Below are 15,077 nucleotides of genomic sequence, written 5' to 3' on the forward strand. Positions count from 1 at the left end.
TAATTATTAATTAACAAATCAATTATGAATTTAATTACGATGCCAAACACCTTTACTTTTCTCAATTAAATAAGTAATTTAAATAAGGCCAACAAAATTGAATAAGAATAAGAAACAAACAAACAAAAAGGAATCAAAATAATAAATTACTGAAAGAAGAAGGAATTAGTTGTAAATGAGAAGAAGAATAATAAAAATAAGAGAAAGAAAACATAATAGTAATTAATTAGTTGAAAATAAATATATATATACAGTAAGAAAGAAACAACGACTGATTGATTGATTTAGAATCAATATTTAATAAGTATATTTATATATATATATATATTTGATATACAAATACAAAATTTATGATATCATTCAAATCTTTAGGTATAAAGAAACAGTAGACCATTGAAGTAGCCAACAATAGTTAAAATATTCAATAACAAAATTACATGAAGAGCATTAGCTCTCCGACTTAAAGCACTTCGAATGCTCTTCTGAAGAAAAGTATACCATTCAATTAAATAATTTCTTTTATTTTTTTAGATTACTTCATTTATCAAACAATTTATGTCTCTTAATATTTTTCAAACGAAACATTAATTAAAGAAATACAAGCTTAACCTTAGGGTTATGGGATGTCTTATAATCCTTCTCTTCTTTTTGAGTAGTTTTCTCATAGCAAAAATATTAACTAATCTCCTGCTTCTGCTAAACAGTCTCCGCAGTAGCATATGGGAGTTCCTTTATCCTACTTAGCTTCTTAGGATAAATAAGTAGGAATAACTGCATAGTCTTACTAGTAGCAATAAGCTTCTTTGCAGCAAAGTGAAGAAAAAAGGTCAAAATCTAGCGGGTTACAGCAAAAACCTTCTTTAAAAAAAAGCAAAACACCTCAGTTAACACCTTAAATAGCAGCTATATAGTTCGATGAAACATAGAGAAATAAGTCTCAATCTCATTAAGCAGAATAAATAAATTCGAACTAAATGTAGCACTAACAGGAATAGCTATAATTGAACTAGTCACAAAATTAATATCAAACCCAGCAATAAGGGTCTCAATAAGTAGGCTAAGTAAGCAATAATAACTACCTTTAGCAGCCTCAAAGCAAAAATGCAATCAAGATAAACTTATACAGCTCAAATTAACTTAACCCTTAGAATACAATTACAAAGAACACCTCTTTAAATTTGTTTCATAGAAAATCGAATTCAACTTAACTGTAAGCAATCAAAATATCATTTTATTTTTAATTTGTTAGCTTGCTTTGATTCATAAATCATCATCTAGGCAATAAATAAATTCATTTAAATATTTATTCATCTAACTAGCTGTTAGTTATATCCTTATCTTAAAATTGAACCAGCATTTTCTAAGTTTTAATTTATTTCAAAATGATGTTGGCTACTTTTTAACTTATTTTTTTTGAGTCGTATTTACTTTAAATTTACAAGAGTGTCTTTTTTAAGATAAATATAATACTAACTAAGTAAATAAATAATCATTTTAAGAAGCATTAGTGAATAAATAATGAACGAGTGATGATATATAGAAACATATATTAATTTTAATGTTAAAATTAGTAAATAAATTTCTTTTATAAATAAATAGAAATAAAAACTTTATAGAACAAAATTGTAATTAAAACACTTATCTAAGTGATTCGATAGCTGGAAATACAAGCAATTTGCATAACAGTGCAATATTAAATAATCTTAATAGTGCTCATTAAAGCAGTATTAATAATGGTGGAATAAATAATTAAAGTAATTCAACTAAAACCAAATTGAAAATAACTAATTACTAAGCTTTGCAACTAGTCAACAATAATCAAATAGACTCTACTAGAAATAGCGCTAATTCAAATTTGAACTAAAGCACAGTAAATTTATTTAATGGAAATCAATACAGATCTTCTAAAAATGGATTTTTGGGCTCAGAATAAAATTCAGATCTACAAACCCCAAAAACTATGCAGAAATTCTTTGGATAAAATTAAAGCGGAAGTAATTAAAATTTTTGAAATGATTATTATAAGGAGATAGAAAGAAAAAGATTAATAGATGTAATAGATGCAATATAAATTATACAATCTTTTCTATTCGAAATATTTATTTAATTTCTATCAGTTACAAAATTTTTAATTTTCATAAATTAAAAAAACAAAGTGTGAAAATGTTATCAAATTTAAAATATTTTCAAATAAAATTTATTTTATGAATTATTTTCATGAGAGCTAAACTTTAATTTACTATTTAGCTCCATTTGATAAATTTTTTAATTAATTTTGAGATAGAAACAATTTTCAAAACTAAAGCATTTATTAAAAATTAAATCTATTTAATCCAAAAAATTATTTTAAAATAAATTTAATACCTAATTAATATTTTTCAATTAGACACATAAAATAACAATGAAAATTAAGATTTTTCTGCTCAAAATGTGACCTAGAAACCTGAAAAATTCCCAAATTTAAATATTGCTAATAAGCCTGGACACCATCGAGCCAATTCAGATAAAATTTATAAATAGATTCATCAAACATTTAAAAGCTAATCATAAAGAGTTAGCAAAGACAGTGATTCTCTAAATATCAATCATTAAAGTAATGCGTTTAATTTAGAAAATAAAAGGCTGTCTGAAGGAGGAGAAGGCGGCTTAATTGATAATAGAACAAAAGATATATCAAATCATTTGAAATAAAGTTATCTATAATAGTATCAACAACAACTATAATAGCAATAAAATCAATTTTAATCTTAGCAGCAATCACATTAGCTTAATTAGTAAAGCAACCCATAATATTAAAACTAAAACTAAAATAATTCTCAAGTTGCTGATACCTCATCTATACAGTATTTATAAAGATAAATTGCTAATAATAGCTAAATACTTTATAGCACAATGAGTAACTAGAAAGGTAATGAAACTAACGATTTAGATGAGGCAGCTACGACTACAGCTAATAGCCACACAAATGGCTCTCCTCTGAACAAAAACTCTATTAACACTTTTGCCTCAAAAATAGGGTTTAAAGAAGGTTAGGATATATATAATACTGATAATCCTATTAATAGTAATATTAATAACAGCCACAATAATAATAATTCTAATACTAACAATAATAGTAATATCAATAGCAATAATAGCAATGGATTGTATTTTCAAACTTCATACCCCAAATAAAATTCATTTCGCAATTCAAATAAAGGCCTTTCTCTTGACTCTGGTAGCCTTCCTCAGTCTAAATTAGAATTCTTAAAATCATCTTAAATGAATTAACAGCAATAGCAACAACAGTATTAAAATTAAAATGGAGTATCTTCTTCATAGTAAGCTTAAAGTAGTAATGGAACTCAAAGCTTAAATAGTCCCTCTTAGTAAAGTTCAAGTTATGCAAATTAGCTACATGTAAAACTTGGCCAAAATGGATAATTACACCTATACTCAAACAAAACGAAGAAATCTTTATCTACTGCAGGTATCAATAATACAATATAAAGCACAAACTCTACTCTTGAAACTTTGAGAAAACAGCTAACAAATACATAGTCTCCTATTGTTTAGCAAGCAATGGCATCAAGTAATCTGCTTTAGCATCTTTAAAGTAGCCAAGTTCAATCTATAAAATAGAGGTAATCTTCTCCTTCCTCAAAACCGAATCTAAATAACCAGTAAGAAGTCTAATAAATATAGGCATAACAAAGTGAAGCCAATATTAACAGTTTTAAAAAAACCAAAGAGAATTTTAATTCTCAGTAAGGTCTTTTTGGATTATCGTAATCTTAACACATTCCATTAGGTCATAAAAAGAATGCACTTTCTCTAGGTAGTTATTAACCCAACTCACTTTATAATTCTTCAGTGCATGCTAGCTAATATTTGTAGCAAAACTAGACCCCTTAAAAATCACTGAATAATTCTGTGTTTTAGAACAACTAACATGAAATTGTTTCAAATTTTTTTGTTAAAAGTAAACCAGGATCCCTTCCAAATAAACCTATTAAAACAAACTAAGATTCATATATAGTATTTCCTTTATTTTGTAACAGTAAATAGAAGTTTATATTTTCTGTTTGTGATGGTCACGGCACAAATGGTCATTTGGTCAGTTAGTTCATTAAGAAGAAATTGCCAATACACATAGAGACTATGCTGAAATTAAGAAACAATGATTTTGAGTATTAATCTGTTAAACAAGCAATTACTTAGGCTTATCTTAATACTGCTTAAGATCTGTAAGAAAGCAACATTGATACTCAGTTTTCAGGAAGCACAAGTGTTCTCCTTTATTTAAATTAAAATAGAATTTGGTGTGCAAATTTAGGAGATTCGAGAGCTATATGCGCTAAAACAAATAAATGTAGTAAATTATATTTATAAAATCAATTGATATATTTAAATGTAAAAAATAATAAAATAGCTGAATGGAATGCAGTCAGTCTTTCAATAGACTAAAAACCTGATAACGAAAAGGAAAAATAAAGAATTCTATCCAAGGGAGGAAGAGTTGAACCTTACAGAGATTATTGTGGAAATCCTCTTGGTCCATGCAGAGTCTGGCTTAAATCAGAAAACATGCCTGGACTTGCAATGGCACGTTCCTTCGGAGATTAAATAGCTCAATCAGTAATTTTTATAATATATATAATAATTAATAATTCATTTATTATTGAAAATATATTAAATCATAGGTTGGAGTTATCAGTGAACCAGAAGTAAGCAGCTACGAAATAACAGACGATGATAAATTTTTAGTCATAGCTTCAGATGGAGTTTGGGAGTTCTTATCTAATGAAAAAGTTGTTAGTTTAGTAACTCCTTATTATCTCAAAAATGATCCTGAGGGAGCATGTGATAAACTTATAAAAGAAAGCACAGCAATGTGGAAAAAAGAGGATGATGTTGTGGATGACATAACTGCTATTGTAGTTTTTTTAAATAAACCATCTAATGATAGCAACAAATCCAACATGCAAGATTCAATATTTGCTAGCTCTTTAAAAAGATCTTAGATGATGAACGATCACTCTTGATCTTTTCCTAACTAGCTAAATGTTCCTTTAGCATTTAATTGCACATTTTTTTCAAACTGAAAAAAATAAAACTATCAAATAACTGCCAAATAACTGATAAAGTTAGTAAGCAATTTACAATAATTTATTAAAAAATTTAAAAGCAAAATTAATATGACCTATTTATCTACTTATTAAAACTAAAAATTACTACAAATTTCAACAACAACAAGAGCAAATAAACAAACAAAAAAGCTAGATTAATCTATAAAATAAATAAAAAAAATAAACAATTTATTCATAAACAGCAAATAAACGATGACAATAAGTCAACAAATAAATAAATTATTCATTCATTCAATTAATATATTTATAAATTTATTTATGTACTTCATTAATATTTCCTATTCAACCAATAAAAAACTTTAGTTTATCTATTTAATTTTAATATTTTATTAAATATATTTAACTTTTCTTAACATTTATTTTTTTATAAATTCTTTTTATCAAATATTTAATATTATTTAGATTTTAATATAATTTAAAATAGTAATATTTTATTTAATATATTTGAATATAGAATATGTTTTATATTAATTTTCAAAAGTTTAGGAAAATATTGAAATATTTTTCAAAAATGAATGATTAGCATTTTTGAAATAATCTTAAAATATAAAATCTATATGCCTATCTATGTATCTTCTTGTATTTTGTTTAAAAGCGATATATGATTGATTGATTACTACTACGATTGAATAACTTTTCTTTTTTGCATAATTTAAAGACACAATCTAATTTATTATTAAATTAAGATTTCACAATATTTTTAACAAAATAAAGCAGTATTTATTTATTTACTTACAGAATTTTTTATTTGTTTGATTAGTACTTAACTAGAATAGTAGTAAAAACAAAAGGATTTTTAAAGCAAGTTTTATTTGAGTGTTTGATTAAATAACAGGTAGTCGGAATCATTTGCTATTTTCTAGTTTCAACAGATGAATGTGGCTTTTGTTATTGATAATTCAATCTCCATGAATCAGCGGGTTTATAATGGACTTTCGCTGATTGAAATAGCAAAAAATGGAATTGAATTTATTTTAAAATAGAGAATGCGTGCGGCTGATAGCAAATATGACACTTACTAGTTGTTTTAAACAGGTTATGATCCAAGCTAAAAAGGGTACCCTAATGGAGTTTAAATGTTGAGCTCATATAAACACGACATAAATCATCTTTTCTTTTAGTTAAAAAATATTAAAACACATTTAGTCACAGATTTACCAGGTACACTGCAAAATGTCTACAGATAACTCAATATTTTTAGGTATTTAAATGGTGCTGATAATATATTTGGAGGTAGAGACCCTCTTAAATCTGATCCTTCTCTTATTGTACTTTTTACAGATGAGTCTGACTATTACTAATTGGAGAAATTGTAAGAATTTATTAGAACAAATAGATTGCAAAATAAATGGGATTAAACTTTTGTTGTTTTTGAGCTTGTTTTACCTTCAATCATCGAAAAAAATATTCTTGACTAAGAAGCCTATCGCAAACAATTATAAAGTCACTTATCTATCAAAGTATTTGAAGATGTTGCCAATGCTCTTGGCGGATGTACTGTCATAGTGGACAACTATGAATATTTATTTTAAGTTATTGATACACAAATCATTCCTATCTTAAACAAAAGTCGACTTAACATTTATTTACAAATATCTTCTCGTCATGACCAGGAAATACCTGGCTTTATTGATAGTGGAATCAAGGAAGTTGTAAATCCTATATCTAATCCACTGCTCCCTTCAAAAGATATTGTTATATTAAAAATTATAGCAAAGTTAAATAAGCAATTCCAGCAAGCTAAGTATAAGCCTGATAATTAAAGCACTTAAAATTATAGTCGTATTCTTCTACCAGTAAAAAAAATAAATAAATAATAAAAAAATGAAATAAATTTAGAAAATTTATTTTATTTTAATTCATATGTTTTTAATACTTTTTTAAGAGCTTTTTAAATAAAAAATAGGAAAAGCCAGCTAAAATTGAAGATCCGAAGAAACCTGAACTAATGATGAACGATTATCCAAAACTTATTGTTGATTTCAGTAAAATTTTTCATGCAAACATGTATAAAGAACTTGAATTTGAAAGACAAGAATTAGAATTAAGTGATTGGACTAGGTTAATTTCTCCTTAAATTATTCCTTTCATAAAAGAAAAAGCTTACTTTCCTCTTTACTGTACTCATGAATTTAAATTTAATTATGAGGAAACTCAGTCTGGCAACTAATTTTCTAATTAGCAACTTATTTTGATTGGTTTACTTAGAATTAGCTGCAAAGATGGACAAATTATAGGGGCTGATTTGCTTTATAATATTTGGAACTTTTTAGAGTTTAATTTAATCTACGATGAAATCATTCAAAAGAAAAATATATACATTTAACAAGGAGGTTCTACTTAGACTTCAAGTAATATGCTTAGTGGGTCATCTTATAATACAAATCAACTGCCTTAACAAGTAGAGTAAGAATTGATCTCTAAGCTGGAAAGGTATTTCTAAAAAACTCCTTAATATTACTGGCCTACAATTCGAAAAATATTAGTTGATAAAAATTTATAATAATTGTATGACCATAAGTATTCATTTCTTTATGGAGATGTCCTTCAAGAACAAGATGAATTTACTCGAAATATGTTTAAATTTAAGCAAAAAGAACGTAAGAAACTAGATGAAGATATCAAGTAAAATAGATACAATCACAGTATTAAAAAGGTAGCTTGCTGCGCTCCAAATAGCGAAAATTACGAATTTATTAACAGACAAATGCATCCTAAGAGTTCTTAGAGAGTCTAACTCGAAAATTTGCTTCTGGCTAAGGAAGAAATTCTTTTCAGGAAAATTCCCAAAATTTATGACTCTACTCCATAATCTAACATTGCTTAGAATAAGCCTTTTCTTAATGCTGCTGGCTAAGTTAACGGAGATGTATTACAACCACCTTTTGGCATAATAAATCAATAACAAAACAGTAATAGCTATGCTTTCTTTAATCCTAAATTAGCTAAAAGATTTATCAAAGATGATTACATTAAAAGAATTCATTATAAAAGCGAGCCTGTTTCTAAAATGAGTGAATTACTTAGAAGTGTTAAGCAGTAAGAGCATCGAGACCCTTAAATTGATGAGGATGAAATTAAATGTGTAAAAGAACCAATTCCTTTTGGAAATCCATTCAAAATGATAGTTCGTATTAAAAACTCAAGACTATCAAATCAACAAAATGACTTCATTTCTTCAGAAGAAAATTATTTAAATACTAATATTCACCAAGGAAATAAATTTACTTAAAATTTACTCACAAATCGTCTTCCAAAACTTAAAAAACTCAAAAAGTAATTCAATCAGCTAAATTCTCAGTCATCTTCACCTGGTCAATTGTCTCAAGGTTCTACTTCAGTAGAACAAGAAAATGGAGACTCAGACTAAAGATTAGAAGGAGAAATTAAAAAAAAAATAAAATAGAACGAAGATCATTCAAGCTTAATAAAATCAGAATAAACAAGTGAAGATAGCTAGATATATATAATTGAAAAAGAAGATGATGACCAATAGCAAACTGATTCAGATCCTATTATTTATGATCCTTCGTACATGAATACAGAGTATGAGAATTAAATATAGCCTGAAATAGAAGACTCAAATAATATTTACTCACCTTATTCAGTAGATGATAGTAAAGGCAGCACTAATAATAGCTAAAGCAAAAATATCAAAAATTCTTATAAAATAGAGTCTGAAGAAGAGGAATATAATCCAGAAACAACTTTGTACAATTCAAACTAAAGTAATTAAGACTCTTAGGATTATGAAAATACTTTTGACAAAAAATATGACTCTTTCTAAGCAAAGAATTCTAAGTATGAAAATTCATAAGAAGAAGCACTAAGTAATTTAGATAAGGAAAATAATTTAGAATACACTTCAGATAGAATCTTAGACTTTTATAATTAAAACAAATTACAAAGCTCGATAAACCAGACATATGAAATAAACAGTAATTATGAGCCAAATATATCTAATAAAAAGTTTAAACTTGATACAGACGATTAAGTTTAACCAAGTGCAGAAGATTTGGATAACGAGTAAGGATATAATCCAGATAATGACTTTGACGATCCATAAAATTAATTTGAAGAGGGAATGGGTTCAAAGAAGTCAAGTAAATAAGAAAAGAAGAAAATAAAGAACTACATACATAACGATTTAGTTTACGATATCAGAGAAAGTCTCAAAAATGATCTTAATAATAATGATGCAGGAGAAGATGAGTATGATCCCTCTCTAGTTAACCAATAAACAAACGAAACCACTTAACAATTTACCAAAATCGAATTTTCTACAAAATATTTGCAATCACCATACAGAGAATCTCATCAATTTTTGTTAAAAAACAAAAACTTCTTTGATAATTTGTTGTTCATTCAAAAATGCTAAAAAAGAGACGACCTAAAATCCTACGTTACAAGGTAAATGAAAGAAATCACTGAAGAAAAATTTAAGGCTGTATTTAAACAAAGAGTCTCTGAAATTGTTTACTAAGAAAAAAAGTGAGAAGGGTTGATTAAATCAAATTAATAATGAATAAATAAATAAATTATTTCAAAAGTAAATAAATAAATAAATATTTTTAATTAAAGCCTCAATTTACTTAAATATTTTAATAGAATTTATAAATCTATAATTGTAAATATTTATAATTAATTAATTTATTTCAAGAACTTACATTTATAAATATAAATAAATATTTTTTTAATCATACAATTATATTTGATTTTTTTATTTATTTATTTAATACATTAAATATATTTATAATTTTTTTCATATTAATTAATTATAGCAAAATGCCATTCAAAAATTTGGTGAATTGAGATAACTATTTTTTTGAATGGTTGATGCCTTTGAATATTATTTATATAAAGATAAATAATTTTATAATAGAATTTAATTAATAATATTAATAATTTTAATTTTTTTCAATCTTTATGATTTTTCTATTAATTATTGCACAAAATTTAAAAATATTTTTTTGACATCTATTTTCATTTAATATTTTATTATTAATTAATTGGTTAAATTAAATATAAAATCAATTAAGTAACGTATAAAGCTAAAAGAAAAATATATTAATATCTTGTTCTAACTTATAATGAACATAAATGTATTTTAACTTATTTAAATTAAAATAAATAAATTTATCTATAAAAATAAATAGAATTTTTACAAATAAAAATTTTTTTTTAATTAGTAAATATTTATTATTTATATATTTTAACCTAATATTATTGAAGATTAATTCAGGAATATTTTATTAAATTATTTTTTTTTTATTTATTTTCTATTTTCTACTTATAAAAAAATTTAAAGTTTCTTGTATGTTTACTTTTTGTAATCCATTTAAGTATCAATTAAATATAACATAAATTAAAACTTTTTCACTTTATTTTTTTGTTTTAATTTCTTTTATTTTTCTCTGAAGATGTTTATTCGCTAATTTTACTTTTAGAAATAATTTTTTACTCCTCTGTAGTTTATTCTTTTTCTTATTCTTTTTCCTCTTGTAATTTTGATGATTTTGTTTTTTTTACTGAAGAGTTTTCGTTTGAGTTAATTTCTGACTAAAAAGAGACGAGTTCAGCCGCAAAAATAGCTTGATGGGCCCATCCTGCATAATCTCCATATAGATCTTTAAAGAAATTTTCTATTTCTGAATACTGATCTTTTGTCATTTTTTTATCTTTGTTTTTATTTTTTTTGTAAACTCTATTATATATTTGAAAAACATGAGTATCTACAGGGATTAAATCTTTTGCATCTAAGCTAAAGAGAGATATACAATCTGCTACTTTATTTCCTATTCCTTTGAATTCAAGCAGGGCTTCTCTTTTCTCATGTGAATCTTTCAGCTAGCGCAATTTGTGCAAATATTCTTCTCCTCCTTTCTCCTCAAGTAGCTAAACTGCTGAGACAATATAATTAGCTCTATAACCCAATCCCAAATCTCTGAGATTTTGTTCTGTTGCTTTCCTCAATGATGCTACAGATGGAAAACTATAATAAATTTCTTCGCTACCATCTTCTAATTTTTCTCTATAAATTTCCTCTCCAAAATTCTATCTCAAACTTTTTAAAATTTTAGTAATTCTTGGAATATTATTGTTTTAGGAACATATAAAGCTAATCATGCACTCAAATGGAAACTATCTCAAGATACGAACTCCTTTTAACTATTCTTTGACTTTAGCATAATAGTTATCTTTTTCTGACCACTCAACAGTAAGCTTGACTAAATCTACATTTAATTGCAAGTAATCATTAATAATCTCCTCAATTTTTGAATTTTCTGGTATTTCTTTGTACATTACTTCATTATTTTCATTAACCTTTCATTAAATTTTTGATTTTAATTATGTTTATTATGAAAATAATTTTCATTTAATTTTACTTTAAAATCTACTACATTTTTACCTAGAATCCCTCTAAACTCTTTGTTATAAGTTACATCTTTGTTTATCCAATTAAATGCTTGGCCGTTGACCAAGGTATTCTTTAAATTGAATTCTATCTATGTTATTGGCTTTTTAGTTAAGGGGTTTATTAGAGACTTCATAATATTTAATGATAATTAAATTATTTAATAAAAAGAAGATAATTATTATTTTTGGCATCAAAATATATAAATAGAGAGCCTAATAGATATAAATTGCTAAATCAACAAAATTCTAATCACTTCTACTTTACAGATTTATAAACACTCAAAATTAAATTCAAAAAATGTTTAGAAAGTTAATTAATTATTATCACTTTTAATTAATAGTTATTTAAATTAGAAGGACAAATACAAGGAATATAGAAAGAATTCTGCTAATTTCTAAATAATTTTAATTTAAATAAATAAAAAAATCTAAAAATAAAACAATTAATCAAATTATTTTTAATTACTTTTTACAATCATTTTTTTGTTTTATTTAAGCTTATTATATAATTAAATAATTAATTACTCTATTTTGCATTTTGTTTCATTTGTTCAAAAAAGCAAAAAGAAAAGAATTTTATACATTTAATATAAATTAGAATTTGGAAAGAATTTAATGAAAAAAATTTTTATTGTAAAGAAAGAAATATAAATACAAATAAATAATACAAAAGCATTTTCTAACATACAGCAGTCTCAAAGATATTTTATAAATTGAATTTTAATAAAATCAACTGTTTAAAGTTCTTCCTTAATCCCATTCAAATTGATATCTATTCTATCACTAGTCGATTATATTAATTGCCTTGTAAAATCTAGATCTTCAACATCTAATACTGCTTGTCTATGATAATTACTTAAATCAATATTGATGTCTGAATGATCATGAATTTTGCTTACGAATTTGAAGATTTAGCATTTATTTTTTTTAAATTCTTTAGAAATAACATTATAGCTAAACCCAATAAAAAGTGATATTATTATGTTATAATATTTTAAGGTTGTTCTTTTTTTCTCATTACTATTGCATTACTAACATTATTAATATTCTTCTTCCATCTAATTTTTATTTATCAAACCCTATCTCTTTTTCCTTGCATTTTTCTAAATTTTTGATTAATAATAAGAATAACTGACAGCTCATAAGAATATTCTTATTTAATTTTTTAAGAGCTATCTGAAAAAAATTATTTAGAAACGTATTTGTAAAAAATATAATTGGGTTTCCAGATTAAATAGATTGTCTATATATTAAAATAAGGATTAATAAATTTTGATCTGTGGGACATGAATTATGAGACAGACACTTAATAATTAAATAAAATAATAAAAAACATAAAATTAATTTTTAAGATAATAAAATAAAAATATAAATTATTCACTTAAAAAAAACATATTCAATTAAAACAAAATAAAAATTATAAATTAATTAATTATTTTAATTTTAAAAGTAACCTGATAGCTATATAAAAAAATATACCTTAAATACAATAAGATTTTAAACAAGTAATCATTTTTTAAGATATTTATATTCCATCATTCAGTTAAATCAAAAAAGCACAAAGATGGATTTGTTAATAAAGATGGAGATATGAATTTTCTATATGCAATCAATTTGAGCATATTTATACCTCTTTAATTTATATAAACTTTAAAATGTTCGCTTATTTTGAAATCTGTATTGAAGAAGCTAATATCCGTGTTTAAAGCTAAATTTCTTTCAATAATTGGAGTAAGATTACATGCTTCTCTAATCTTCTTTAAATAGAAATATAAATCTAAATTAATTAAGTTTTTGCAAAAAGATATATTTATTGCTAAAGATTTGAGTTAATCATCACTTAAATATTTTTCAGCATGGCATGCTCTTAATGAATAACTTGTTAAGTTTTTTAATTGAGAAACAAACATCAAATTTTAGAATACCTCCTCAATATTTTTCTCATACGATCCTATACATCCATTATTTTATATATCCAAAAAAATATCTTTGATTTGACCTAAACTTTGTATATGTCCAAGATAGTATGTTGATAATTGAACAACACAGTCTTTTGGTAGATACTTTATTCTATTTAGAAATTTAGCTTCTTCATTGATTTATCTTGTTATTTTAAATGTTTTTAAACTGGACAAATAGCAAAAGTCTTCGAATAATGTATTCTCAGTTATTTGATTAGTGATCTTTAAGCTTTCTAATTCAGTTAATTAATGTAACTTTACAAAATTAAGATTTGGTATTGTTAAGTGTTTTAAGCTTTCAATTTTCTAAAATAATTTTGGAGAATATTAATGTTAATGATTATCATAGCGTTGATTTATTTCTAGTGTGTTTATTTATCTAAAAGATTAGATATAGTAGTTTACGCCAGTTCCTTCTCCTTTTATAAACAAAAAGTTAATTAGCTTAGGGAACACTAACTCATTTTGCTCTGGAAATTCTTCTTTAAAGTCAAAATTTAAAGATAATGATTAAAGATTGATCATTTTAAATACAATCAACAATATATTTTTATGAAAGTTTTTGTTATTGGTACAGGCTCTAAAAAGATCAAGCTAGAATGTATTTAAATTCTCTAATGCAATCATTTTTAGTAGAGATAAAGCTAGTTCCGCTGACTAAGTATTATGAATATCTAAAGTTAGATGATGAATCCTTTTAATCAATCCAACAAAATCAAATAAATTTTAATCATGGCTATCTAGGTCTAACACAAGCCCTAATTCATTTATCTGTGAAATAATCGGGACTAAATTTTTGACATTTGGACCTATTGTTTTTAATTTAAGTGTTTTATCTATTGAAATTCTTTCAAACGAAAGAGTTAATGTTTTGATTGCTTAAAGTTTTTCTTTTATGATTAGTATAGAAGAATCTATATCTGAACAATCAACAACCAAGTTGTAGTGACCCTAAGAAATATACCTTAATTTACTTTGATCCATTTTTAATTTTTTTTATTATTATTTATCTTATTTTTTTGTTTTTATAATAGAGAGGTAGATTGATAGATATATATGATTATAAAAAGTTTATAGAAAAGAGATTTACTTATGAATTACGATAAAAAAATAAAAGAAAAAGAGTGGGAAATAATGTTTGAGCTTGATAGATAGATGAATATTTAAATTTAGATAATTATAAAAATAAAAAGAGGCTATTGACACATATTATATAAAGGCTACTAAAACTCAATAAAATAACTTGAGCTTATTTACCATAGAATACTACTATTCTTTAATTTAATCATTGATTGATTGAATGCTTTACAATTATTTCATGAAAATGTTTACATTGTTACTATAAAATTTATTTGTTTTCTTTAGTTTATTTATTTATTAATCAATTCTTTCGTTTGCTTATTAAGCGATGCAAATTTAGCAAGAAAATTCATTTCTAATTTTTTTATTGTTAGACTTAATAATATTTAATTTATGTTTTTGTTTATATATTTGTTTGCATGTTTGCTTTGCATATTCGCGCTTCAAAAACCCATATAAGCAATTCAGAAAAGATTAGTTTAATAGTTAA

At 24.4% G+C, this 15,077-nt stretch overlaps 5 protein-coding genes across 5 annotated transcripts; 2 read left to right on the top strand and 3 right to left on the bottom strand. All coding sequences in view use genetic code 6, as the record gives it.

Annotated features, from left to right (window-relative positions):
- Window positions 1-350: 350 nt before the first annotated feature.
- TTHERM_01243430 (protein phosphatase 2c) lies at window positions 351-5,024 on the top strand (the record flags this gene model as incomplete). The annotated part of the gene is made up of 6 exons (XM_001025474.2): window positions 351-492; window positions 595-1,210; window positions 1,600-1,994; window positions 2,387-4,351; window positions 4,412-4,617; window positions 4,683-5,024. 6 exons carry the CDS (start codon window positions 351-353, stop codon window positions 5,022-5,024), a joined length of 3,666 nt encoding a protein of 1,221 aa, XP_001025474.2.
- A 977-nt stretch (window positions 5,025-6,001) lies between these two features.
- TTHERM_01243440 (hypothetical protein) lies at window positions 6,002-9,624 on the top strand (the record flags this gene model as incomplete). Its single annotated transcript, XM_001025475.2, has 2 exons — window positions 6,002-6,925; window positions 7,036-9,624. 2 exons carry the CDS (start codon window positions 6,002-6,004, stop codon window positions 9,622-9,624), a joined length of 3,513 nt encoding a protein of 1,170 aa, XP_001025475.2.
- An 881-nt stretch (window positions 9,625-10,505) lies between these two features.
- TTHERM_01243450 (HhH-GPD family base excision DNA repair protein) lies at window positions 10,506-11,680 on the bottom strand (the record flags this gene model as incomplete). The annotated part of the gene is made up of 2 exons (XM_001025476.2): window positions 10,506-11,453; window positions 11,516-11,680. The coding sequence occupies 2 exons, from the start codon at window positions 11,678-11,680 to the stop codon at window positions 10,506-10,508; spliced, it is 1,113 nt and encodes a 370-aa protein (XP_001025476.2).
- Window positions 11,681-12,241: 561 nt separating this feature from the next.
- TTHERM_001243451 (transmembrane protein, putative) lies at window positions 12,242-12,604 on the bottom strand (the record flags this gene model as incomplete). Its single annotated transcript, XM_012800436.1, has 1 exon — window positions 12,242-12,604. The coding sequence occupies one exon, from the start codon at window positions 12,602-12,604 to the stop codon at window positions 12,242-12,244; it is 363 nt and encodes a 120-aa protein (XP_012655890.1).
- Window positions 12,605-13,081: 477 nt separating this feature from the next.
- Window positions 13,082-14,491, bottom strand: TTHERM_01243460 (hypothetical protein; the record flags this gene model as incomplete). The annotated part of the gene is made up of 3 exons (XM_001025477.3): window positions 13,082-13,303; window positions 13,472-13,813; window positions 13,913-14,491. The coding sequence occupies 3 exons, from the start codon at window positions 14,489-14,491 to the stop codon at window positions 13,082-13,084; spliced, it is 1,143 nt and encodes a 380-aa protein (XP_001025477.2).
- Between the last annotated feature and the right edge of the window lie 586 nt (window positions 14,492-15,077).

The sequence above is a fragment of the Tetrahymena thermophila genome (assembly GCF_000189635.1).
Source record: "Tetrahymena thermophila SB210 genomic scaffold scf_8254224, whole genome shotgun sequence".
NCBI classification, from domain to species: Eukaryota; Ciliophora; class Oligohymenophorea; order Hymenostomatida; family Tetrahymenidae; genus Tetrahymena; species Tetrahymena thermophila.